The sequence below is a fragment of the Pelophylax lessonae genome (genome assembly GCF_965119305.1).
Source record: "Pelophylax lessonae genome assembly, chromosome: 1".
Taxonomy (NCBI): Eukaryota; Metazoa; Chordata; class Amphibia; order Anura; family Ranidae; genus Pelophylax; species Pelophylax lessonae.
The window spans coordinates 53,759,245-53,787,046 of record NC_138768.1 but is presented as its reverse complement, the minus strand read 5'-3'; the positions used below and the strand labels follow the sequence as shown (position 1 = coordinate 53,787,046).

The 27,802-nt window shown below is 45.8% G+C and overlaps 1 protein-coding gene across 1 annotated transcript; it reads left to right on the top strand.

Annotated features, from left to right (window-relative positions):
• Positions 1-1,616: 1,616 nt before the first annotated feature.
• On the top strand, positions 1,617-26,792 carry LOC309551858 (acyl-coenzyme A amino acid N-acyltransferase 1-like). Its single transcript, XM_082252569.1, has 3 exons — positions 1,617-2,124; positions 20,450-20,652; positions 25,855-26,792. The coding sequence occupies exons 1-3, from the start codon at positions 1,662-1,664 to the stop codon at positions 26,449-26,451; spliced, it is 1,263 nt and encodes a 420-aa protein (XP_082108695.1). The 5' UTR covers positions 1,617-1,661; the 3' UTR covers positions 26,452-26,792.
• Positions 26,793-27,802: the final 1,010 nt, after the last annotated feature.

Sequence of the window (27,802 nt, the reverse complement as noted above, 5' to 3'; positions counted from 1 at the left end):
CGCTGTGGTCACTCTACATTGAAGGGGGCACGCTGTGGTCACTCTACATTGATGGGGGCACGCTGTGGTCACTCTACATTGATGGGGGCACGCTGTGATCACTCTACATTGATGGGGGCACGCTGTGGTCACTCTACATTGATGGGGGCACGCTGTGGTCACTCTACAATGATGGGGGCACGTTGTGGTCACTCTACATTGATGGGGGCACGCTGTGGTCAATCTACATTGATGGGGGCACGCTGTGGTCACTCTGCATTGATAGGGGCACGCTGTGGTCACTCTACATTGAAGGGGGCACGCTGTGGTCACTCTACATTGAAGGGGGCACGCTGTGGTCACTCTACATTGAAGAGGGCACGCTGTAGTCACTCTACATTGATGGGGGCACGCTGTGGTCACTCTAAATTGATGGGGGCACGCTGTGGTCACTCTACATTGATGGGGGCATGCTGTGGTCACTCTACATTGATGGGGGCACACTGTACCTTGATTACTGAAGGCCCCTTTCACACTTGTGTGACCTCAAAGTCACGCTATTTTTTACCGCGTTTTTTGCTGCGAAGCAATGCCTATTACATTTTTCTTTTTGCGCCCCCCCCCCAAACATTTTGAGCACCAGCCACCACTAAGTGTGACATACCCCTTTGGATGTGTTAAATTTAGAATAGGGTATAGAACTTAGAATAGGGTATAGAGGAATTTGAAATGGACTTTTAACATTAGTGTAGTGATGTTATGTTTTAATTGTTTGTTTTGGTGCCTTGAAATCTGTCAGATTCTTCTATTAATCTATATTTTAGTGGGTTTGTTTAAAAAAAAAGGAAAGAAAGGAATGTCTAGAACATCTGTCAGGATGTTGCTGTCTGAACAGAAGAAAAATCTCCTCCAGCAGAATCCAGCACTATTAAAAAATAAAGTTGTGAGGCTTTAATTTGACCAATTGCTTTTGTTATCCCATCCAACGTTATCTTTGTACGTGTTGGAATAAATAAATAAAATATCACTCATGTCACTGCTCTTTAGCAATCCTAAGGCAGCAGCTGTATAAACTCTGTATACAAATTTACATTATGTCCTTTAGTTTCTCCTTCCTTCACTACTCCTTTCTCTTATTAGCTGAAATTTATTTTTTTTATTGGATGCAAAGGTAATGCTAGAGGGGATATTAAGAGAAATTTGGTGAATTACTTTAAAGCAGGGGTCCCAAACTGGTGGCACTCCAGCTGTTGCGGAACTACAAGTCCCATCATGCCTCTGCCTATGGGAGTCCTGTTTGTAACTGTCAGCCTTGCAATGCCTCATGGGAATTGTAGTTCTGCAACAGCTGGAGGGCCACCAGTTTAAGACCCCTGTTTTAAAGTAATCCTGTCACTACACAGCACAGCACAATCCTTCAAGGTGCTGTTTCTCCACACAAGGATACTGTTGGAGAGACAACTGATATTTTTACCTTCACCCATTACTTTTGGTCCAGACTGCTTTCCAACAATTGTTGGCTAACTTACTTAAGTTATATTCCTCTTTTTAGGTGCTGAAGGGAGTAATTACATCAGATTCCAAACCATCATTGTATTGCATACTGTATTCAGTAACCCAGAGCCTTCTTCACTAGCAAAGACTGCGTTTTATTAAAGTTATTCTTCTACAGACCTTCAGCCATGATTGGCCTCACAGTCACACCGGAGGTGGCACTTGCAGATGAGCCGGTAAAGATTCAAGCTTGGGGCCTCCCACCACAAGAGATAATCACGCTAAGAGCATGGCTAAAAGATGAGAAGGGGGAAATCTTTTACTCCCAAGCCTTCTATAAAACTGATGATGTTGGAAAGGTGGATCTAGAGCATACACCGGCCACTGGTGGAGACTTCCATGGAATTCATCCAATGGGACTTTTCTGGGCTCTGAAGCCAGTTACTCCATTTCTTAGGTTAGTAAAACGTGATATAAAGGGAAGTCCTTTCTATGTTCACTTGGAGCTCTACTGTAAGATGGAAATCAGTTCATCACCAGAAGGCCCTCCTATTGCCAGTAAAATTGTAGAAAGATGGTATGCCAGCCCTCATGTTGAGAGAGTGCAGATCAGAGAAGGCCGAATCCGGGGAGCTCTCTTCCTCCCACCAGGTAAGCAAACTCTGATATCAACTGTATCTAAGAAAAATATATGAACATTCCTAGCAATGTAGGATTTTGCTGATTAATTGCTGTAGTTTGTTTCAAGTCAGTATGGTGGCCTACTGGTCACTTTATAGACACGCCTACTTGGTCAATATTTGAGTAAACAAGCGTGGAGAATATAAATATTATTAACCAAATGTAGCACCCTACAAGGTAGGTGGTAGGCAAAAGCATAGTGGGTCTTAGCTGCCTAACAGCAGGGCCATGATTTTCAGCTGGGTTGTCATGTCTCCCAGGTGTAGCCATTGAGACTGGGGAGTCTCCCCACTGGCTCCAAGAGAGGTCTGTCATTGGGCAGTGAAGGAAACCCAATCAATGGCACATTCAGGCCTGTATCTACCCCAGAAAGGCAGATTCTGCCGCACAGGATTCTGGGAGTGGGTATAAGTTTGAGGGGAGTGCATGACGCAGCGTCTTTGGTGGGAAGCAGAGTCCCAGGCTGTCTCTCCTCTTGTCAGAAGGATCGGGTGTCCCAGGCGGCTTGCATGAAGGGACAGAGAGCTGAGCTGCAGAGAGGATCCGGAGTGCCGAGGACCAGCGGAGTTGAAGGGGTCCAGTTTCAGGAAAGCATTCCCAGTTCGTGAGTACTGTGACTGCCCCTGGGGGTCTGCATAGCTGAGAGGAGACCACTTCGGTGAAGGTCCAAGGGATCCAGGAGCTAGCTAGTGGTAAAGGGAGTGCCAGTGTTGACCCTGAAGTACCAAGAGGGTGCCTAGTGAGAGGATCCTGAAGTGTAGAGGGGGTGCCTAGTGAGAGGACCCTAAAGAGTAAAGGGGGCGCCAGCAGTTGAGTTAGAGTCGGTTCACACTATGGCGACACGACTTCGGGGGCGACTAGTGAAGTCGCCGTGCACCGCGACTTTGGCGCGACTTGCACGGACTTCACATAATGGAAGTCAATGCAAGTCGCTCCGACTTCTGTCAAAAGTAGTGCAGGAACTATTTTCTAAGTCGGAGCGTCTTGAGTCGCTCCTATTAGGACGGTTCCCATAGTACTGAATGGACCGAGTCGCCTGACAAGTCGCAGTAGTGTGAACCGGGACTTAAAGTGTACAGTGTGCAGTGTTGAGAGTTGCAGCAGCACAAGCAGTTACAAAGAGCTACCTCAGTCAGTGAAGGGCTGGAAGGAGCTGTTTACAGGACTTTTGAGCTAACCAGAGTGTCAAGAGTCAAGTCTGACTACAGTCCAGGATCTTTTTGAGTTAACCAGAGTGTTAAAAGTCAAGTTCTAGCACAGTTCAGCAAGTATTTTTCAAGCGCCAGTAAGCATTGGTCGGCATCCAGCTGGCGTCAAGACAGCGCTAACAGGCATTTTTCTGCAAAAGTGTCCCAGTTGTACCTAGTTGAGCCAAAGTAGTATTCCACACATTCCCTTCTCCCATCCCCATTATCAGATAAAAAAAACAAACCAAAGATGCCGGAATGGTAATTGTCTCCAATTTCACACTTGGGTGTTCAACTTAAATGGGCTGAAGGTGTCACCGGTAACAATGGCAGACCCACATCAAGCCCAATGCCTGGAAAACCTGCTACACAAAGATTGCTCAAGAAATGATATTCTTGTGGGTGGTTTGCCCATGCATGATCAATCTAATACCTATAGCCAGGTATTAAAAGTGGAATAAAAAATGAAGATGTTAAAAATAACATCTAGAAAAGACAGGCCCGAAGCAAAAAAAAAAAATAAGCGCAGGGCCTCATGATGGGGTGGACAGGGACAAGGAAAGAAAGGGTTAATTACTTGGGGATCAGCTAGAGGTCAAGGTTGGGGATTGGGCAGTTCAGGGTAGGTGGGGGTTACATGCAGGGCTACACTGGGGGGGGGGCTTACGGCTTTGCAGCAGTACCTCGTGGACCGTTGGAGAAGGAAGAATCCCCTCTGAGCCATCCGTGATTCTTCTTGCCTGGCAGCCGTCATCCTGCATGGGGGACTTGGATTTTCTGTTTGGCCGGCTCCGGGAGGCTGCCGCTTCTCGGGGCACGTCATGGCTCCAGGCTCAGGTCTTCTTGTTGCTTGGGGGGGAGACCTCTGCAGCGGGGGACCGGCATTCGCGCGCTCGGCGGTCCAGGCCTCCGGAGCGTTACAGCCCCACAGTGTCCCCCAGAGCTGAGCGCCATTCTGGGAGCCCATGCGTGGACCCTCCAGGCTCGCTGACTCAGCGTTGTCCTGCGGGTGCCCTGGGAGGAATACCCGGCTACGGCGGAGCTCTTCCAGGCAGGGCCACGCCCACACATCTCCCCCGGCCCCGTCTGCTCTTTGGGCGGCTTCTGGGTCTGCGGCTGCCCCGGACTGTGAGAGCCGTTCGGTCGGGGCAGCTCGGCGTGGGAGAAGACTTGCAGCGGGTACCGGCCAGTCGGGGAGAGCGGCCGGCGGCTCCGCTCGGCGCTTGCCCAGTGTGGTGGTGTCTTCGGTGGACGGTGTCATGGAGGGGCCAAGCAGGAAGAGGCCCAGGAGAGCGGAGAGAGGATTCTTCTTCTTTACAGTCTGCTTTAACTGCCTTGAATGGGATGTTGGAGTTGGGGCCTAGTCGGGGAGGGGGATCCAGGGGGTCTGGAAATCTGCATGGCAGGTCTGGGGTGCCCCCCGCTCCCCACATAGCGGACCAGGGGCCCGCTGTGTCTGGTGCAGCCGTGGGCCTTGGGGAGTTGCTGGCTGGTCTGCGGTCCTTGGTGCAGCGCTTTGATGGGGGGGAGTTGCCAGCGAGGCGACGGTGGCGGCATGGGGGCCTGGGGCGCCCCCCAGCTCGGCGGCCGCTAGCGTGGTGCTTGCGAGGCCCATGGCGGTTCCCGCATCTGCAGGGAGCAAGGTGCTGTCGCCAGGGGCAGCGTCGCCTGCGCCAATGGCAGGGGACAAAGCTGCAGGTCCCAAGAATGCAGGTAAGGAGGTGGACACTATCCGTATCGTGGATTCCGCAAAATGTAAGGTGTATGTCTGCTTTGAGGGCCCCTTGGGGGTGCACCTCAAGCCCGAAGTCTGGGAAAAAATCTGGAAGGACGAGTATGTAGAAATCTTTACTTTGCTTCCCTTAACCTGGACCGGTTGAAGCCGGAGGAATCCAAGAAGGAGGATGAGGAGCGGCGGCGTTTCCGGCTGATTCCGCACACTTTTAGTAATCGGTTGCAAGCCTTTGCCATCTTTGCGAGTGTGGTGGGTGAGAAGCATCCGGAGCATTGCTCCGCTTTGTTTTGCTATCTCGATGTGATTGGGAAGGCTCACAGGATATATGGCGGGGTTGCTTGGCTTCGTTATGATGAGCAATTCCGCCAACGCAAGGCCGTTCGCCCGTCCTTGCGCTGGGATCACAAGGACATCAGTCTGTGGATGCATCCTTTTTTCCGAGCGCGGTCGGCAGTCCGAGTACCCCTGGACAGCCAGCCGCCAAGCGCCGGGGTTTCTGTTGGCAATTCAATGAAGGGACGTGCAAGTTCTGGTCCACGTGTCGCTGCATGAGTGCTCAGGGTGTGGGGGCGCCCACCCCCTCTCGCGTTGTTTTAAGCAGAGTAAGGCCCGTTCCGGAGACGCTCAGAATAAGAGGGACGATGCCGGTGAGAGTGGAAAGGATGCGCCCTTTTCTAAGTAAGTATCCGGATCGGGTGGCTGCTCTTCTGTTGGAGTCTGGGTTTTCGGTTGGCTTTATCATTCCGTGCTCTCTTAGCCGCATCCCCCCATGGCGGACAACTTGCGTTCTACTAAGGTTAATCCTGGGGTGGTGTCTGACAAATTGGCGAAGGAGGTTGCGTTGGGTCGCATGGCTGGGCCTTTTTCTCAGCCCCCCTTGGCTGATTTGGTGGTCTCCCCTTTGGGCTTGGTGCCTAAGAAAGAACAGCATAAGTTTCGTCTTATTCATCACCTTTCCTTCCCCAAGGGGGGTTCGGTTAATGATGGCATTGATCCGGGGGCTTGTGCGGTGTCTTATACTTCATTCGATGCTGCCATATTTTGGGTGCGTCATTATGGTCAAGGCGCTCTTCTTGCGAAAACGGACATCGAGGCCGCTTTTCGGTTGTTGCCCGTCCATCCTCAAAGTTTTCACCTTTTGGGCTGCAAGTGGTTGGATTCATTTTATGTTCACCGCTGTTTGCCCATGGGCTGCTCGATCTCTTGTGGGTTTTTTGAGACGTTCAGCTCCTTTGTGGAATGGGTAGTACGGGAGGTGGTGGGGGTAAATTCGGTCATACACTATTTGGATGACTCTCTCTGAGTTGGCCCTCCCTCATCCAACTTGTGCGGAATTCTGCTGGCCACTATACAACATGTGGCGGAACGTTTCGGTATTCCTTTGGCTGCGGACAAGACGGAGGGCCCGACAGAGACGATCAGTTTTTTTTGGGGATAGTTATTGATTCGGTGGCCAAGGAATGTCGTTTGCCTGAGGATAAACTGCTCGACCTTAAGGCGGAGATTTGGTTGTTGGTGGGTAAGCGGAAAGTGCAACTTCGGCGGTTGCAGTCTCTCCTCGGCAAGCTCGCCTTCGCGTGCCGCATTATGCCAATGGGATGAGTATTCAGCCGCCGCCTGTCAGCCGCTACGGCAGGGGTCCGGTCACCTCATCACTATGTTACTCTGACTGCAGATCATACTGAAGACTTGCGGGTCTGGTATGTGTTCTTGGCATCCTATAACGGTTGTTCTCTTTGGCAGCGGGGCCCAGTCAGCAACTGTGATCTGGAGTTGTACACTGATGCTGCGGGTTCCACGGGCTATGGCGCCTATCTCGGGGGTCGGTGGAGTGCAGAGCGTTGGCTGGCGGAGTGGCGGGAGGCAGGGTTCTTGCAGAATCTGGTTCTGTTGGAACTTTTTCCGGTGGTTGTTGCGGTTGAACTGTGGGGGAAGGACTTCTGCAACAAAAAAGTGCGTTTGAACTGTGACAACATAGGGGTCGTGCACATTATTAATCGACTTTCTTGTTCTTCCCCGCCGGTTATTAGGTTATTGCGTCACCTTGTTTTACGTTGCTTGCAGTTGAATGTTTTCTTGTATGCTGTTCATTTGCCTGGGGTGACTAACACATTGGCGGATTCTTTGTCTCGGTTTCAGCTGGACAGGTTCCGGGAGTTGGCACCGGCAGCGGAGCAACACGGAGCGCCTTGTCCGCCGGAGCTGTGGCGCATTGCGTTGGGGTCGCCTCTGGTTTGGTCTGACGTTCATTGAGTGAGGCCACATGGGCTGCGTATTCTAAGGTATGGCAGGAGTGGAGGGGCCTTCTGGAACAAGTCGGAAGGGGTCAGGTGAGTATGGACTATCGCTCTCTTTTGCTGTATTTTATCTGTTTGAATTTTGGACAAGGGGTGTCGACATCGGCCATCAACCGTAAGTTGGCGGGTTTGGCGTTCTTGTACAAAATGTGGGGATTTCCGGATTTTACGAAGGAATTCGTTGTTCGGCAGGCCTTGAAGGGTTATAGGCGGGGTTCTCGAAGGCCGGACGGCCGCCGTCTGGTCTCTTTTGGTATGCTGTGGGAGTTGGTAGGTCAGGTTAGTTGCACGTACTCCTCAGTGTATGAGTCGCTGTTGTTCTCCACAGCTTTTGCTTTGGCGTTTTTTGGGGCGTTCCGGATAGGGGAGTTGGTCAGCCCTTCAAAAGGTGTTCCAGGTGGCCTGCTGGCCGTGGAGGTAAGTTGTTCCGTCTCTTCCGTGGTGATTTTCCTCGGGCGTTCCAAAACCGACCAAGCGGGTAGAGGTATGTATGTGCGCTTGTACCGGGTGCGGGGTTCCCGCCTTTGCCCGGTGTCTGTTGTGGAAGAATTTCGGAGGGCCCGCCTGCCGCTGGAGGGGTCCTTCCTGGTGCATCAGGATGGATCGTCCCTGTCTAAGTTTCAGTTTGTATCCGTGTTCCGGTGTTGTCTGTCCGCTCTGGGTTATGAGGCCAGCAGTTACTCTTCACACTCCTTCCGCATCGGGGCAGCTACTGAAGCCGCCAGTTGGGGTGTGGATGAATCTATTTTGAAGCGTATTGGCAGGTGGGAATCTAACCGTTTTAAGCTGTACGTTCGTGTACATTTGATTTAGGGGTGTATTGGGTCGTGGGGGGCCTGTGCTTTGGTTTGGTTTGTTTGTCATGTTTTCTTTGCTGTTTCATTACAGAAGGAGCTGCCTGCCTCGTGTGGATATTGGGGCATTTATTTGTGTTTTGGGGGGCCAGGCGGGCGGAGGTACGGCCCAATAGGCGACACTTTGGTTTCTCCAGAGCAGAGGCCACAATTGGATGGATAGGTGTGCCGGGTTTGCTTTGGTGCAGGGTCCTGCCGGAAGTGCACAGTTTCGCCCGGCTGGACAGGGCACCGTGCATCTTGGTGCTGCACGCGGGGGGCAATGACCTGGGAGTTCGGTCTATGCGCCACCTCATCCGGGATATCAAATTTGATTTTCTTAGGCTGCGCACCTCCTTTCCCGAAATGATTGTTATTTGGTCAGAAATTGTCGGCCACACCTCGTGGCGTTTTGCGAGGTCGGTTGCGAAGCTGAACAAAGCCCGCATTAAGGTGAACTCGGCTGTTAGCCGGTTTGTCATTCGTAATGGGAGTTTGGTGGCAAAAAATAAATAAAAATAAGCGCAGGGCCTCATGATGGGGTGGACAGGGACACGGAAAGAAAGGGTTAATTACTTGGGGATCAGCTAGAGGTCAAGATTGGGGATTGGGCAGTTCAGGGTAGGTGGGGTTACTTGCAGGGCTACACTGGGGGGGGGGGGGCTTACGGCTTTGCAGCAGTACCTTGTGGACCATTGGAGAAGGAAGAATCCCCGCCCTCCCGCCCTTGTGTTCCGACTTTTGTTTTGTTGTGCACATTTAAAAAAAAAAGGGGGGGTTAACAATTTTTGAAATGTTGTGATTTTATGCGTTGCCGGTTGGGAGTCTTTGGAGGCGTTTAACAGTTTTTGGTAAAGTGCATAGGGTGACCCATCTAAGGTATGGAGCCCTCTAGTGGATTAACCGGGAAGTGGTAACAAGGAGATATCAGTGGTGAAGTGTGTTTGTTCCCGAGCCGGTGTTGCTGGGGACCGTTGGATTTTTGACGCTGATACACAGTTTTAATTGGAATTTTTGGTGCCTCCCAAGACCAAAAACCTTTTTTATGTGGTACTGGATTATTTATGGTTTCTGTTGTAAGAAAATGTTATTTGGTTATTTGTTAATAAAATGGCCTACTAGGCCAAATTTTTCTCCAAGTCTGGTGTCACTAGCATTTGTTTAGAGTCAAGGATAATCGGCAGTGTGGGTTTTTTTTAATACCGAGTGTGTGCCTCTGTAATACCCTAATCATGTTAATTGTGCCAAAGCATTACCTTGACTATGTACCTTTTCGGCTTGAATTCTTCCTGAAAGTTGTAGTGCACTTCATGTGCTTAGGCACTCCTATTCTGTAGCTTTATAGCTATAAAGCTGCAGTGTAAGATCTAAGATAGTTCTTCTTCTTACTGCTAGTCTCACCAGATTTTAAGTGAAAATTGGTGATGTGTCTACTTTGCTGCTCACGGTTTTCCATGCTGGAGAGAAATCTGCACCAAAGGACCAGCAGTGCTCATGGTAAACATATGCATGATAAGTAGTGTGGAAGTCTAATATATGCAAGTATTTATTACTTGTCATGTTGTAATATATGGCTCAACTTCATATTGCTGCTGGAAAGTTGAACAATGTTTGGACATGTGCACTGTAAAAATATATTAGCACTAATGAAGCCAGTGCCATGTGCATAGACTGTAGCATTCTGTAAACATACTTTTGTTCACCCTGTATAGTATAGAAAAATGCAGCTCATCTGGAACTGAAACTTGTAAGAGGGGCTTTGTGATTGGCTAGTTTTGGCGCCCGAGCAAAAAGACCCTACCTCCACTTCAGCCCTTCTAGAACATAATCCTACCTGCTGAGGCCGACTCCTCCGCCATCTTGAGCCCTGCTCGTTGCCGTAGGCCAACTCATGACACCCTCGGCCTTAGACCTTTGTATCCAAAGAAGGAATGTCCACACGATAAATATATTCACTGCACTTTACTGATGTTCAGGAAATGGCAAGACAGTCAATCACATGAAGTGGATGATTCGCAGTGTTCTCTTGTGAAAGCAAGTGCAGCACTTCACAGCCATCTCCCTACAGTCTCTCCTCTGCCCAGGGTCATAAATACTTAGAGGACTGTGCTCTCTGTAGACACCTCCTTGCTGGGTACACATCTCCCGGGAATCCTCCAGGGAAGCAGCCTCATCCAGGGATCTCCAGCCTGGCCTAAAAGGCCTTTACAGTCCGCCCCACCCCCCACCTTCTTCAGGGACAGAATGTCCTCTGCTCAGGGTCATAAATACTCATAGGACTGTGTTGTTTGAAAACACCTGCTAGCTGGATACACCTTGCCCAGGAACCCTCCAAGGATGCAGCCTTGATTATAAGGACATCAAGCCTGGCCCAAAAGGCCTTTGCAATCTGCCCTAGACCCCACCTTCTTCAGGGACAGCATGTCCTCTGCCCAGGGCCCTAAATACTCAGGGGACTGTGCTTTCTGCAGACAACTCCTAGCTGGATACACCTCTCCCAGGAACCCTCCAGGGAAGCAGTCTCATCCATGGATCTCCGGCCTGGCCTAAAAGGCCTTTGCAGTCCCCCTAGCCCCCACCGCTATACGCTAACTACACCTGCTTACAAACGCTCGCTTGGGTAAAAGCATATTGATAAGAGAGAGCAGAACAACAGAGATGCATCAGCAGCATCACTGTGCTGCTTTTACTTTTACTATCCAGTAATAGGGTGAGATGGGTACAGGATGAGTTTGGTTAAGAGGAAGTGAGTTAAATGATGCTGGCCATTAGGGATGATCGAACTTTTCAAAAGTTTGGTTCGGCTAGAACATCCGAACTTCCCAAAAGTTCGGCCCGGATTTCAGAACCCCATTGAAATCAATGGGACCCGAACTTCGGTAATCAAAAAACACCATTTTGAAGCCCTAAAACCCAATAAATGCCCCTAAAAAGTATTTAGGGTTCTAGGTCATACCCCAGGGACTATTAATCACACAAAAAAAAGTTCTTAAAAATTGTCATATTTGATAGAGAGCCAATTATTGAAAAAAAAATAAATAAATAAAATCTTTGGATTTAGTATCTGGGGGGTCTAAAAAGTGTACCTGTGAAGTTTCAGCTCTGTAGCATGTCCAGAACCATAAAAAAAAGATCATTTGTATTAGGTCACTTATAGAACAGGATAGTGGCTTCTCTCTTTTCACACCTTGCCGGTTTAGTAGAAAGCGTTTTTTTGGGCATTTTTGGGGGTCTTTTGAGGCAGGCAAAACATCTGAACTTGTGTATACGGGTATATATACACACATACTTATATGTATATATACACCTAGACATATATATAGGTGTGATAGTAGCAGAAATATTTGCTTACGCTAATGAAATAATTTACACTAATATGGCTCCGCTCCTATAACACCTATATATGTGTAAGTGTAAAATACATATAAGTATGTGTGTATATATACCACTATACACAAGTTCAGATGTTTTGCCTGCCTCCAAAGAACCCCAAAAAATGCCCAAAAAAACGCTAGCGCCAAAAAAAAAAAAAAAAACGCCCAGGTGTGTTGTTGCAGGCACTTTTCTAGCAGGGTACCGTTATATGACAAATATGCTCAGAAATTATATATATAAAAGAAATGTGGAATAATTTTATTAAAGACAAAATAAGACATAAAATGTATACTGTATTCAAAGATACAAAACAGTATAGCAATACATGTTAAAAACAAAAACAATCGCAAGCCATATTCTAGTACACTGAATGCAGATGGTACTGTCGAGTCTTACACAGGGGTTGATAGAAACAACTATGAACCCATTACCAGCCAGAAGTAGGGTCCCTTGGTTAGTAACTGTGTAGGGATTGATGATGCCCAAATTTTTTTAGCCCGACATGTTTCGCGGCAACGGCCGCTTCTTCAGGGGCAATTGAGGGGTTTATGCAAAATTCAGTTATAGTTGCTAGAACAAAAAGAAAGGAGTATTCAATAAACAATATGGAAAAACAATACAAATAATAATATAAATATCACAGATATACATAGTTATACAAATTCATGTCAGTTGGTCACAAGGAACGGTCTAGTCAAAAATACCACACCTGGAAGGCATGTAGTTGGCTGCTCGATAGCAAGAGTCCTGGACCGCAAGGTGAGGGAAGCCCCCCCGGGGCGAACACGGGAACCAACCACAAGAGCGGATATGACTGCAGAGCACACTGTGGTTTGGATGTATAAGGAATCTAAATGGGTATAGAGAATGTATAAATTAATAGGTAAAAGGGGGTAAGGGTATCACCACATGCGTATCCATATGAGGGGGTACATAAATGGCTATATCCATAGATAGACCATTGAATGATGAAAGAAACCCATAAAAAGATCAATCCAAGTTTTCAATACATGTCATGTATCTTACCCAAACTGCTCCAAGAAGATGTGTGTATGGGCGGGGACCGGGTGGAATGCAACTGGTCCTTAAAAAGAAGGAGTATAGTCCAGAATTGACCGAGGCATATAAACAGCGTTTCTCGATGATTCTGGATAAACAAATATAGAATATATATAGTGGGGGTAGCCAAGATGAGTGATGAAACTGATTATTGCAAAAAGGATATGTGGATCAAGTAACTGGGAATAAATAAAGAGTAGATCGAATGTGTATATGGGACTACCCCGGGATAGAACAGTAGTATGCAATTACACATGCACAAGACCGAATGGGGAAAAGGCCCAAAGCATAAGTAACATAAATGACCATATTATTGAAATAGCACTAAGATGGGCTATTATTGTCCACAAAAGATGGATAGACTACAAATGTTAGGACAATTATGGCAGCTGACCATGCAAGAATAAAGACATCTTAATGTCTAGTGTGATCTAAGATAGTATCACAAAGATATAAATTTCAGGAGTTGGATATTTGTACAGGTAGAACTGTGAGATTAAAGAGATTGCATTACCTGGTATGGTCTACAGTGGCGTGTCCCGTCCCCGCTGTGCAGTGAGGGACACCATGTTCGCCGCTCTTATAGGAGTAGGCTCCACCCAGACAGCGCACGTCACAAAAAACGTCACAACGAAAATCCGGGCTGGCGTTGTGAGTGCGCACGCGCAATAAGATGCGCAAGCGCATTAGTCGGCGAGACCCACAATACCTCCAGCCACGAGCGCATGACACAGGATGTGACATATCGCAAGGGTAACAGGAAGTAGTAGGATCGACCCGACATACCAGATCCGCCCATAGTGGGAGGGAATGATACACAACGTCACGTGTCCGCCGAGGGGGAGAAACCCAAAACAGTCCCTCCACAGAAAACTGAAGAGACGGAGCATGCCATCAGAGCATACAAAAAACAACCATCGGTATAGTCCGACCTGTCGATCCAAGTGACCAAAATGAAAGTACAAAATTTGTATGTTATATACATAAGTACAAAAATTTTTTTATAGTTGTACAACACAATTAAGGAGAAAAAAACAACTCTTAGAATGCATAGAAAGAGGAAGATTGTAAGAAGACAATTTAGACATAATTAGTTTGCATTATACAAGATACAGATAATGTAAATTGAGGTAGTAAGTCTCAACTACAAGGACTGCGGGTTCCCCAAAGAAAAATTGGAGAAGCCACAAGTCCTAAATGGGTGAAAAACCTAAATATGGATCGCACGGTGGGGAGGACAGGGTATGAAAAAAGGGGGGAAAAAACTAAAACAAATAAGGCAAAAGAAAACAGAATGAAAAGGAAAGAGAAGAAAGGGGAGGGGGGAGGGGATAAAAGAAGGGGAAAAAAGAAAGAAAAAAAAGTGTGTTTGTTGGGGGGGGGTTGTTGGAAGGGGAAAAAAAAAAAGGGGGGGGGAGGGAAGAAAATGGATGAGGAAGAGAGGGAAGGGACCAAAGAAAAAGGAAGATGACTAAAGGGAAAATCAAGAAAAGGCTACCAGTGTAACAACTAACTCACAAAAAGGGCTTATATGAATGAGCTTCATTTAAGCCCGGAGGTAGAGTGGCATTAAATCTCTTGTAGAGGCACATTAGGCCCTGCCAAATACTGCTGCAGGTTCTGTCGCCTACTCGCAGCTGAGAAAGGTGTTTCACCTGTGCGTGTAGCTGGCACAGATCTCCTTGCAACAGGAGCTCCACCAGCAACACCACGACCCAGGCCACGGCCCCTATTTGACCTTCTCCTCATATTTATCGAATTTTGGATCTTCCCCTAAATGGGTTTTTATTGATAAGCGGAATACAACAGTATGCAGGGCTGCTGTTACAAATCGCGGGGCCCCATACAGACTACCTGGCAGGGCCCCCCCCCAAGAAAATATTAAAGATATATTTAGCTAAAATTACAACAAAATCACTAAATTGTATGTCACAAATATAACATAACTCGCATAATTCCTGCTAAATCTAAAAAAAAAAAAAAAATGTTAAATAAAAAAGAAGATGAGATGAGAAAGATATACAGGCTGAGCAGTTGGAGCTCAGTGATCAGAGAGACAGAGAGAGAGAAACAAAGTTACAATTTACAAATAAACTCCTGAGCAGAGATAAGTGCTGGGAGGGGGGCCCACACAAGGGAGGGGGATTAGTGAGGGACAACTGTCTCTTTCTCAACAGATAAAAGCTGATAGCAGGGAGAGGGACAGATCAGATTCAGGTGCTGGAGGAGATTTCTGTATTTGTTGTCCATCACTAATCCTCCTCTCTGTGTGGGCCTCCCTGTGTGCTCGGGCCCTCTACAAGAGGGCTGGTGGTCCCCCCCTATCAGCGGCCCTGACAGTATGCAATGGGTGTATCTCACTGTAGCATATGCAGAGTTGCAGACTAGGCCGCCCTAAATGGGTTTTTATTGCAATGCGCAATACAACAGTATGCAATGGGTGTATCTCACTGTAACATATGCAGACAGGGCCGCAATAAACTTTTTTTCCCCCCTAAATGGGTTTTTATTGCAATGTGCAATACAACAGTATGCAATGGGTGTATCCCACTGTAACATATACAGACAGGGCCGCATTTAACTTTTTTTCCCCCTAAATGGGTTTTTATTGCAATGCTCAATACAACAGTATTCAATGGGTGTATCTCACTGTAACATATGCAGACAGGGCCGCAATTAACTTTTTTCCCCCTAAATGGGTTTTTATTGCAATGCGCAATACAACAGTATGCAATGGGTATATGTCACTGTAACATATGCAGCCTAGGCTGCAATAACTTTTTTTTCCCCTAAATGGGTTTTATTGCAATGCGCAATACAACAGTATGCAATCGGTGTATCTCACTGTAACATATGCAGACAGGGCCGCAATTAACTTTTTTCCCCCCTAAATGGGTTTTTATTGCAATGCGCAATACAACAGTATGCAATGGGTGTATCTCACTGTAACATATGCAGACAGGGCCGCAATTAACTTTTTTTTCCCCCTAAATGGGTTTTTATTGCAATGCGCAATACAACAGTATGCAATCGTGTGTATCTCACTGTAACATATGCAGACAGGGCCGCAATTAACTTTTCCCCCTCCTAAATGGATTTTTATTGCAATGCGCAATACAACAGTATGCAATCGTGTGTATCTCACTGTAACATATGCAGACAGGGCCGCAATTAACTTTTTTCCCCCCTAAATGGGTTTTTATTGCAATGCGCAACACAACAGTATGCAATGGGTGTATCTCACTGTAACATATGCAGACATGGCCGCAATTACCTTTTTTTTCCCCCCTAAATGGGTTTTTATTGCAAGGCAGAATACAACAACAGTATGCAATGGGTGTATCGCACTGTAATGTATGAATGAAAATATGATAAATAATTGTCCCCTTAATTGGTGCTTGTTGAATAGCAGATTTGAAATGCAGTGTCTGTCTAAACGCTGTAAGTCACAGTAAAATATGAAGGAAAAAAGTTTTTTTCTTTTTTAAATGCAGATTAAACAGACACATATGCATTGAGCTTGCAGGAAATGGCCGCTACACAGGTTGTATACTGTTGTTCTATTCCACTATTGAATCAAAAAAAAAAAAAAAATTTGAATGAAAAACTGAAAAATAATTTTTTCCCCTAAATACTGAAAAATAATTATTTTCCCCTTACATTGGTGCTTTTTGAAGAGCAGGTTAGAAAAGCAGTGTCTGTCTAAACACTGTATGTCAAAGTTAAATATGAAGGAACATTTTTTTTTTTTTTTCAATGCAGATTAAGCAGACACATATGCACTGAGCTTGCATTAAATGTGCAGCACCGCATACCGCACGCCACACACCTAACAGACTGATAAAAGTTTTTTTTTCTCCTTTCTCCTCCTCACTGGGCTCAGGTCAGGGCAAATAGATCATGCTCTGCACCCCCACACAAGCAAATCAATGTAGATCGCTGTCTGATTAAAGAAGATTGTTCCTATGCTTTCCCTCAAAGCAATCTCCAGCCTGACCCTACAGTAATCTCCTATCTCTCCCCCTGGGCAAAAAGATCGTGCACTGCACCCCCACACAATCAAATCAATGTAGATCGCCGGCTGATTAAAGAAGATTCTTCCTATGCTTTCCCTCAAAGCAATCTCCAGCCTGACCCTACAATAATCTCCTATCTCTAATAAGATGCTGCCCCCCCGGCCCCCTCCCCCTAATATGATGCCGATCCCCCCTCCCCAATACAATACTGATATCCCCCCCAATACAATGCTGATTCACCCCCCCTCCTCCTAATACAATGCTGTTTCCCCCCTCCCCCTAAATTTAGGGGGGTAATCAGCATTGTATTAGGGTGAGGGGGCCGGGGGGATGGCGGATCAGCATTGTATTAGGGAGGGGGGCGCGGATCAGCATTGTATTTGGGGCCCTAATATGCTGATTCCCCCCCCCCCCCCAAAAGCAATACAAGAGGATGAGGTCTCCCCCTCAGACTAATACAATGCTGATTCCCCCCCCGGGCCCCCTCTCCCTAATACAATGCTGATCCCCCCTCCCCCTAATACACTGTTGAACCCCCCTCCCCCTAATACAATGCTGATCCCCCCCAGCCTCCTCCTCCTAATACAATGCTGACCCCCTCCCCCTAATAACATGCTGATTCCCCCGGCCCCTTCCCCCTAATACGATGCCGACCCCCCCTCCCCCTTAAACAATGCTGATTTCTCCCAACCCCCTAATACAATGCTGATCCCCCCAGCCCCCTCCTCCTAATACAATGCTAGCCCCCCTCCCTCTAATACAATGCTGATGCCCCCCGGCACCCTCTCTCTAATATACCTCTTATTTTGCTGAATCCACAAGGCGCACCTTCTCCGTCTCCTTGTCATCCACCGCCTCCTCCTGCAATGCCATCCATGCGGCCAGAATCACCCTCAGTCTGTGTGCCCCCAGCCACCACCCCCTGTACCAAGGGGGCCGTACTTGCACAAACTCTGTCCGGCGTCCCACGGCGCGGGTTCCACACACTCTGGACCAAGATCCAGCGCCATACCCGAATCCAAGTGGTGCAGAAGCTTCCGCAGGTCAGACAACACCACCCTGACACCTAAAGCTGCCGTACCTGAACCTGCTCACCCCACAAATGCAGAAGATGGACAAACAGTAAAGACAATCTTAGTGCACTCACCAGGCTGCTAAGGGCCAAAAACCCCTCCAGCCACTGAAAGAAAAATACCACCGCCACTTCCTGGACTTCACCCTCTTCCAAACGCACTCGGACCGCATCTCATCTGGACCAGTGACAGGTGATTCTCTCCAAAACTCTCCTCTTCCCCTCACAGTGCTCACTGCAGCTCTCCTCTTTCAGACTTGATCCTGTGCAGAGCGCTCAGCCGCTCTCCCACGCTGAGCAGGCATAGCTACTTGTTGCCTGGTAACAGAAGCCATGCCTCTGCTCCACCCCCCTGGTGACATCAGCTGCTGCTGGCCGCTGTAATACAGGAGCGGCCTCTACTGCAGGTTGCCTTCCCGGGCCCCACAACGAAACGCACAGCTCTCACTGTAGGCATGTCCACTTCCCCCCGCCGCTCCTCCACTCCTCCGCTCCAGATGACAGGCCAGCACCTGCAGCAGACATGCTCCTACGCTGGGCTGAAACCCTGGCAGGAACCTCTCCAGAGCCAGAGTGTCTCCCCCCCCCCCCAGGCTCTGCCGATAATGGGGATTCCTCCCAGAATTGCCTCTTCCAGCAGGAGAGCCCTTGAAAGGTGGTTCCCAGGGCTGCGCTGAGCCTGAGGGGTAGTCTCTGGACTGAGGCGCTCCAGAGGCTGAGACCGCCGAGCATGCACCCGAGTAACAGGTGTAGGCTGAAGCTGTACCTGGTCTACCCATTGAAGGATAGCCCAGATTCTGCTCTCCACCAATGCCAAGCCATGCAAAGCAGCCACAGCCCTAAGCTGACTCAAAAGCTGCTCTAAATCCCTCACCTCTGCTCTCCACAGGCAAAAACGCAGAAGATGGAGAAACAGATGTGCTTCTGACTTCGACTGTTGCAGTCTAATCTTCTACGTACCTCCTCCTCACCCCCTTCTCCTCAGCCAATCATGTGAGTACCTCTACTTTCATATATTTTCAATGACTTAACTATACGCTTCCTGGTTTCCCCTCCACCCTGTCACCAGTAGTGACGAGGTCCAGGATTTTCAGAGATCAACGAAAATTTTAGAACACCGGCCCTACACTTATTGATGCTTCATAGCTCTGGGCCTTTCTTTCCAACTATATGGTTATATGTGTAGTTTGTAAAACAAGTACCACTTAAAAAGGCGTACTCCCCGCGCCTAGGAATTAGTGTTTTTTAAAATAATCTATAAATTAGTGACAAAATGTGAGAGTGTAGCAGTAGTGTGTAATTGGTGTGAAAAGAAAAAATAGTCCTAAAATAGGGCTATCTACAGCGCTTGCTAAAATTACATAAACTTAATCTGTGCAATTGTATATGCATAGATTCACAAATATAGGTGCAAATGTGCAAAATATTTTGTGCTAATCAAATAAATATCCATATCAATATAAATCCATATAAATCCATAAATGAATGAATTACTGAAAGTCCATCTCATGTTATAAATATATAAAAATTATAAAATATTTAATCAATGTTCCGTGATTGTTCCTTTTCTGGAACTGTGCAGGTGCTCTAAAAAATTTCAAATAGTGACTAATAAAGTGCAGGTGCTGGGTGCTTTCTTCCCGTGAAGCAAATTATAAGGTGGGTAACTTACCAAATGTAGTGGGCCTCATATATCTTACAATATTGAGACCAATCACGCTTGTTGGCAAGATCCTCCTGTGCCGATGGTAATTTTTCTCCTCATCATTCCATAAGGCAGCTCGTGGTGTTTAAAAATGGAAAGAAGATAAAAAGGCTCCAGATAGTGTGATATTGTTTTCCAAAGGGGTTTTTTTTCCAAAAAAATGTGCAAAGTAACAGTAATATCAGCAAGATCCAGCAAGGATCCTATTGCAATGATATCCGTGACAAGCGATATGACCATGCAGAGTGGTGAGCGGAGGTAAATCCGGCTTGCGTTCCAATGGGTGTCACGTTGTGCGGTCCACGTACTGACGCGTTTCGTCACATCCGGTGACGTTCTCAAAGGCTATTCATATGTGTAGTTTATTTATGTCAGTTGGGATTCAGGCCTATGCTCAGCAGTCAAAGCATTTGTTGTATGCCCAGATGTGTAATTCTACAAAAGCATGATAAGAGCACTTGTAGTGTTCTGAGACTATTAGTTCCACAGAGGCAAGGGGAAAGCATTTTGTAGTGTGTTCAGATATGCAATTCTACAGATGCAGGAGAGAAGCATTTGTAGTGCGCTCAAATTTGTAGTTTTAGCCTGGGTTCACACTGAATGGGGCATTGAAAACGTGCGACTTCACTTGAAATTGAACGATTTCAAAGCCGCATGCCTGTGCGACTTCAGGTGAGACTTGGCTGACATCTGTGCAACTTCATGTACAGATGTCTATGCAACTCGCACCTGAAATCGCCAGAAATAATGCAGGAACTTTTTTCAAATCGGCGAGGCACCGCAAAGTTGGCGTCGCACAAATTTTAACAGTTCCAATGACGACAATGCCAGGGGGTTGGGGGGGGGGGGCTGAACGGGGGCTATAGTGGCAGGAGAAAGACATTTGATCTGTATCAGGTATTTTTTAACACATTTTTTGTTGGATTTCCCCTCACCTACTTAATGTCAGTGGTCAGATCAAAGAGAAGGGTGAACAGCTGACAGAGGGTATTAAGACATGTCCCCTTGTTTTACAGGAGAAGGTCCTTTCCCCGGAGTCATTGACATGTTTGGTGGGGTCGGAGGTCTCCTGGAGTTCAGAAGCGGCCTCCTGGCCAGCCGTGGGTTTGCTTCCCTTGCCTTGGCTTATTTTGCTTATGAAGATCTGCCAAGCTTTCTAGGAGAGGTGGATCTGAAATATTTTGAGGAGGCCACGCAATTTCTGTGTGACCACCCAAAAGTAAGTTTTAGAGATAAGATCTACATACTTGATGTTTGATGTGAATTTCATAATTACTAAATGTCTCAATTTTGGACAGTACAAATAATTTGTTTCCTTTGATCAGGAGGAGCTTATACGCTCTCCACCTTGTCCAATCAGAACACTTTTTTGCATTCATTCAGAAAATGCAAAGCATTCTCCGAATGCCACCTTTACTTAGCAATGGACCTCCTGTGTTCATCACGCCAACAGCTCAACAGGAACCCAGAAGCAAGTAGAGATCACTGGACCATATACTTGGACCAATTTAACTATGTAAAAATATACCATGCCTAAAAATGTTATTTGATTTTTATTCATTTTGTTTTCCTTTTATTGATGCTGATCTCCACTAGGGATGATCGAACTTTTGAAAAGTTCGGTTCAACCAGAACACCCGAATTTCCCGAAAGTTCAGTTCCAATTCCCGGACTCCATTGAAATCAATGGGACCCGAACTTTGGGAATAAAAAAACACCATTTTGAAGCCCTAAAACTTAATAAATGTCCCTAAAAAGTGCCTAGGGTTCTGGATCATGCCCCAGGGACTATGAATCAGGCAAAAAAAAAGTTCTTAAAAATTGTCGTTTTTGATAGAGAGCCAATTATTGAAAAAAATATTGAAAAAAAAAATGAGATTTCTTTGGATTTAGTGTCTAGGGGGTCTAAAAAGGTGTACCTGTGAAGTTTCAGCTCTGTAGCAATGTCCAGAACCAGAATTATAGCATGCCAAACCTTCAAAAATGACTTTTTTGCTTAACCGCGCCTTTCTTTTGCTCCTAATCAACTGCACAGCCAATGTGTATGATGGGGACATAATGCAGTGCACTGGGAACAAGATTAGAGTTTTTTTTTTAAAAAGGTGCTGTCTCTTTAAATGTGGATATAATTAACGGGTGTATTTTCACAATGGGGCTATTATTACCAAATGTTTTCAAGAAGTCAAAAGATGTATGTAGATGCACTTTATTTCATGTAAAATGGTGTTTGGTGCACTTTTACTGTGGAGAAAAGACAGGCGCCAATCTAAGTGCAGCAAGACACGCTTTAATGTTGTAAGTAAAACATACATCATGTACTCACAAGAGTAGGTGAAAGATAGCAGTGGGTGATATAAGAATTGTTCCGTCCAGGCGGTGGGTACATCTGGGTGCCTCCGGTCCGCTACAGTAGTCCGCTGTAGCCGATTGAAGTCTGCGCTTCCTGGACACTGGGGACACGGTGGAGAAGCTTCCGGCGGCGCTCTTCCGGCTGTGACGTACAAGCGTGATGACGTAGGCGACGCGTTGTCGGAGCATGTGCTCCTTCCTCAGGCCTCTATGACGCCATCTTTAGAGAGGGAATTATATAGAGGCAAGCCCTCTCCGCTGGGTCCTAAAAACGGGTGATTACTCAACTGATACACAGATAAAAACGGCCTATTGGATTGCCATAACTGAGAACATAGGACGGGCAGATTCCAATCAACACACTTATGGCATTAAAAAGTACACTATAACATTAAACAGTGCAAAATAAATACATACTAATGCATTATTAAAATACCAAGACACCGATTCTGTGCACACTTAGAGCTTGTAGAGGCTGGTGTGACTTGCAAAAATGTGAGATGAATATAAATAAATATAAAATAATTATAAAACTAAAGATAAAAATAAAAATAAGGAATTAATAGATTAAAAAAAAATAATAATAATAATAAATGTTTGAGAGTCAGCCTAAAAAGGTAAATAAAAATGCATATGTATTATATATATATATATACAGTATATGTGCATGCATACATGCACATTAAAAATGTATACATATAACGTAAAAATGAAGTTATAAGTGGCCAATTGCGACATACGTGGGTGTGTATAAATATATAAAACCGTAGCATAAAAAAATCACATAAAAATAGGATAATTAAAGTATTAAAATGTTCACACACATATATATGTGTAAAACTACATTAAAAATAATTGCTATTTTTATATAAAAAGACACAAACCTCGCATTAAAGGAAAGGGCAAGTTAAAGATTCTCTAAGAAACATGTATGTATGTATGTGTATATATATATATATATATATATATACATACATACACACAAATACATATATCTGGATGAGTTTAAAGGCCCTAGATTAAAGAATTGGTTTCCACCTCCTCATTGAGCCCCCCTGGCACCAGGGTATCCAACGTATAGATCCAGAAAGCCTCTCTCTGGCATAGGTGTTTAAAACGTTGTGCTGCTGAGGGGGTGGCTGGTATAGATTCCAGAATCCAAACTCTAAGCCCAAGGGAGGAGTGATCATGATGTGTCAGAAAATGGCAGGGGACACTATATTTGTCTTCCCCTGCTTCAACAAACCGACGATGCTCGCTGAACCTTTTTCTCAAGGTACGAATGATCCTACCAACATAGAAAACATGGGCATGTCAAACAGTATAAGACAAATTCTGTGGAGCAGTTGTAGAATTTTTTAATGGGATAGGTTTTACCTTTGATGGTATACTCTTTTTGACCATGAGTCACGTGTTTGCAGGTAAGGCACAATTTCTTGCGGCATTGATGCATGCCAACTAGAGGAATAAGACTTAGGCTCCATGTACACGGGACGTTGTTAAAAGTCCCTTTGAATGCTGAAATTTTTAGGACGTTTGAAACGTCCGTTCGGTCGCGTTTGTACCCGCGTTTAGCGGGCGTTTAGCAGCGTTTGCGGGCGTTTGCGTTTAGAACCGTTCCTAGAGGTCAAAAAAATTATTCCCCTTTAAAATGGAAAAACGCGAACACTAAACGCGGGTCATCGCGTTCAGACGCGTTCAGACGTGTTCGGACGCGTTTGTGCGTTTGAAACGCCGGGAAACACACGTTCGAACGCAAATAATTGCGTTCTAAAAACAGTCCCTGAACGCAACTGCCTGCAAATGACTGTAAACGACCTGGTGTACATGGACAGATAACATAAAATGTAGATGGATTCAGGGGCTTCTGAAAAAAACGCCCAACTGCTCCTAAACGGCCATTTCCAGCGTCCCGTGTACATGGAGCCTTAATTGTGATGTGAGAAGTGGAGGTGTACCTTTTTAATTTACTAAGGGCCACCATGTTTTTTTATATTCCTGGCTGGATTCCCAGGTGGATTCAGAATATCCCCAAAAGTCAGTATTGTTTTTTTTGTGATGAATTTTAATTTATGTATAGTTGTCACTGAGGCTTTATCAACTGTGCGATGTGAAAATCACCTGCAAGACGCACACTGCTATGCAACCCAAAGTTGTCGCTAAATAAAGCAGATGTGTGTGACGCAGAGTAGCACAGCCTTTTGCAGTGGACTTAACGCTTACAGCAAGAACAGGCGTTAACTTGTCACTGAGGCTTTGGCAACTCTGTGCGGTGAAATTCACCTGCAAAACGCACACTGCTATGCGACCCAAAGTTTTCGCTAAATACAGCAGATGTGTGTGACGCAGAGTAGCAAAGCCTTTTGCAGTGGACTTAACGCTTACAACAAGAACAGGCATTAACTTGTCACTGAGGCTTTGGCAACTCTGCGCGGTGAAATTCACCTGCAAAACGCACACTGCTATGTGACCCAAAGTTGTCGCTAAATACAGCAGATGTGTGTGACGCAGAGTAGCAAAGCCTTTTGCAGTGGACTAAACGCTTACAACAAGAACAGGCATTAACTTGTCACAGAGGCTTTGGCAACTCTAAGCGGTGAAATTCACCTGCAAAACGCACACTGCTATGCGACCCAAAGTTGTTGCTAAATACAGCAGATAAGTGTATCGCTGAAATGTATTTTGCCCAATAGCTGACTAGCAAGCACGTATACCTGCTGTAGATATATCAGCAGTACAAAGTGCTCACTAGACTGAACCCTGACACTTAAAAGTATCGATACAAAAACTAGATTATTGAATCTAACCATAGTGGTATATAGTACCCTAACTACACTGCATATCCCTTTCCTCACACTAAAAGAACAGCTCCATACAGCAGAAGATAATTTCTAACTGACACAGTCCCTTTAAATTTTTTTTTTCTAACTCAAACAGCACAATCGCTGTATTTCTAACTACACTGACAATCTTTCTATAAGCTGACTGCTCTTCTGCTGATATGGAGCTTTACAAGCAATCGGCTATGCAGCAAACATTGTTTAACACAGCAGGAGAAACACAAATGCTTCCAATCTCTTCCACAGCCTCTCTATTACAGTGCTAGAGGTTAGTTGGGGCTATGTTATATACCGGGGGGCGTATTCACTCCTGATTGGCCTCTGGCCCCCGTAGTCACTCCAATCACGTTCCTAGCAGACTCCTGCCCCTTCATTGGCTTTTACTGACGTTTCTGGGCCAATCACGGGCTTTTAAAGCCCACTTCCTGTCCCATTTCATTTTGGGCGGTTCTGGTGACCGAATTCCAAACTTTTACCGCAAAAAGTTCGGAATTCGGCCGAATTTCGAACACCCAATGTTCGGGTCGAACTGATGGTCGACCCGAACCGTTCGATCATGCCTAATCTCCACTGGGTAGTGTGCACTGAACTCTAAACACTTCCTATCAACCCCTGGCTGCTCTGGACAGGAAAGAAGCTGTTTAGGCACAGTCTGTACCTGATCAGCCTCAACGCAGTGCATAAGTGGCATTAGGGGTATAAAAGACCCCTGATGTTTTCCTAAAGGGAACCTGTCATCTGCACTGTTATCACCCGGGGGCTTATCATTGTGATAGCATAAAATTCAAAAAAGTGAAAAAAAAAATGAAAGTTTTTAATAAAATACTATATATGAAAAAACACCCAAAACAATATTTAACAACCTCCACGCCCATGTGCCTGCACATACGATTGGGAGTACACACTTACCACCATTTTTGTTTCACCATGCACACTGGGGTGAGAGCAATAACTCTAGGGCCATCATTTGCTGTTAACTCTAAACTGATGAGCTGTAAACATTGCCTATGTTCAGTTTTTGGTACTGCTTGTTTTTTTGCCGTTTGATGGACTTACGCAGTTTTGAGGCTTAACATATTTGGTCTCTATTTATGCAATGTTAAACCAAACTCCAGAGTTCTAGCTACTTATACTTTTTAAAATTCTTTATTTAGTACTTAAACTTTTTAAATTGTGTCTGTTATATTTTAATTGTCTTCCATTTCTTCATGTACCTGTTGCTATTGCCTTAGGTTTCTGGAGAAGGAGTTGGAGTAATCGCTATATGCAAAGGGGCTGAGATGGGATTGGCAATGGGAACTTATTTTCCCCAGGTGGCTGCTACTGTTTGTATCAATGGAACCAATGCTGTCACTGGCAACAGTCTCAGCTATGGGGATCTTGTCATTCCTGGAATTCCCTATCAAGCAGAAAGACTGATATTGACAGACAGGGGAGCCGTCAACATTTCCCGTGCAGTGGGAGATCCAAGAAAGCCTGAACACTCGGATTCCATTTTTCCGTTAGAGAAGGCCCGAGGTCCGATTCTCTTCATTGTGGGTAAAAATGACCAGAATTATGACAGCTTATTTTTTGCCAAGGAAGCATTAGCTAGAGCAAACAAATATGGCAAGAAAGACGTGTATTTACGGAGTTACCCCAGAGCAGGACATCTTCTAGAGCCTCCCGGTTCCCCCTTTTGCCCTGTGTCCCAATCTCGCTTCTTTCCACTTCCACTCACTTGGGGAGGAGAGCTTCTGCCACACTGCAGAGCCCAGGAACACAGCTGGAAAGAGATATTGGACTTCCTATGTCGAAATATACCATGCTCACGGCGGAATAAGTTATGAAAAATTTATGTTTTTGAAAAACATTTCCAATCTACTAAAGAAAAGAAAGAAAGAAAAATAATGTGTCCTTTGTGGATTTATAGTTGCCAATAAGTAGTGTAGTGAATAGAACTTTTACATATATCTGATTTAAAGATGCATATAAAAAGCCCTGATTTATTATTATTAGGAATGATCTGACCCTTCAGAATGATGATTTTCTTATTTGTTCAGTTGACACCTGAGCAGGGACCGCATGACTGCTGGAACCATTTGCTAATTCAATTGTGTTGAAATTGCTAGGTTTGTGAAATAAATCACACCCATGGGTATCTTAGCAGATAGAGAAGATGTGAAGAGAAGTGTAAGCTTTTTTTTTTTTTTTTTTTTAAAGGTATTTTATTGGTATTTCAAAACACACAAACAGCAATTCCAAACCAATGACATCAAAATATCAGGTTACAGTAGATAGCAAACGACAGGAGATGCGTAAACCAGGAGTACATACCCATCCAAGCATGCGACACAATAGAACAGCAAGGAATTAAAACAACAGAAAATTAACCACCCCAAACCAACCCCCCCCCCCAACCATCCGACCCTATGGAACCATAATCTAGTAGAAGTACCAGCATAGCAGCGTAGCCTACGGGGGCTGAGCCAAGGCTCGGCCATACCCTGGAACAGGGGTTCTCCACAGAAAACAACTACACCTCCAAGGAGCCTGAAACCGAGTCCACCCAAACTAGCCAAATTTTGTTAAATTTCTTAGGACAACCCCTAGCTAGATAAGTAAGCTTGTAGAGAGGTAGTGCATTATTAACAAGAGAGACCCAAGCCTCCACAGAAGGAGGGTCAGGACTCTTCCACCTTCTGAGACTGCCCAAGGCTCTCCTCCGACAGGTTGCCAAGAAGGCACCTATCTGGAGAACAGATATTCGGCAGGGCCAGCTTCTCCTCCATGAGTCGGCAGACCCCCTTCCAGAAGACCTGAATGTTGGGGCAGGCCCATACCATATGAAAGAAATCCCCTTTAGGGGCCTGGCATCGAGAACATGCAGCAGAAGGGAGCCTACCCATACGATGTAATCTCTACGGAGTATAATATATCCTGTGCAAATAATTAAGCTGTACCATTCTATCCCCAGCCGCTATAATGCCCTCGAACTGAGATTCTAGTAATTCCTCCCACACCTCCTCCTCCAACTGGGGCAAGTCCTTGCCCCACCTGTCCCTGATTCTGGCCACCTTACCATCCCGATCCAAACTGAGCAAAGCATAATATCTAGAAATAAGTTTACTATGATCATCAGCCAAGAGTTCCTTCTCCAGGCGGGCCACAGCCCCTCTAAGACCAAATTGTGCTGCCACT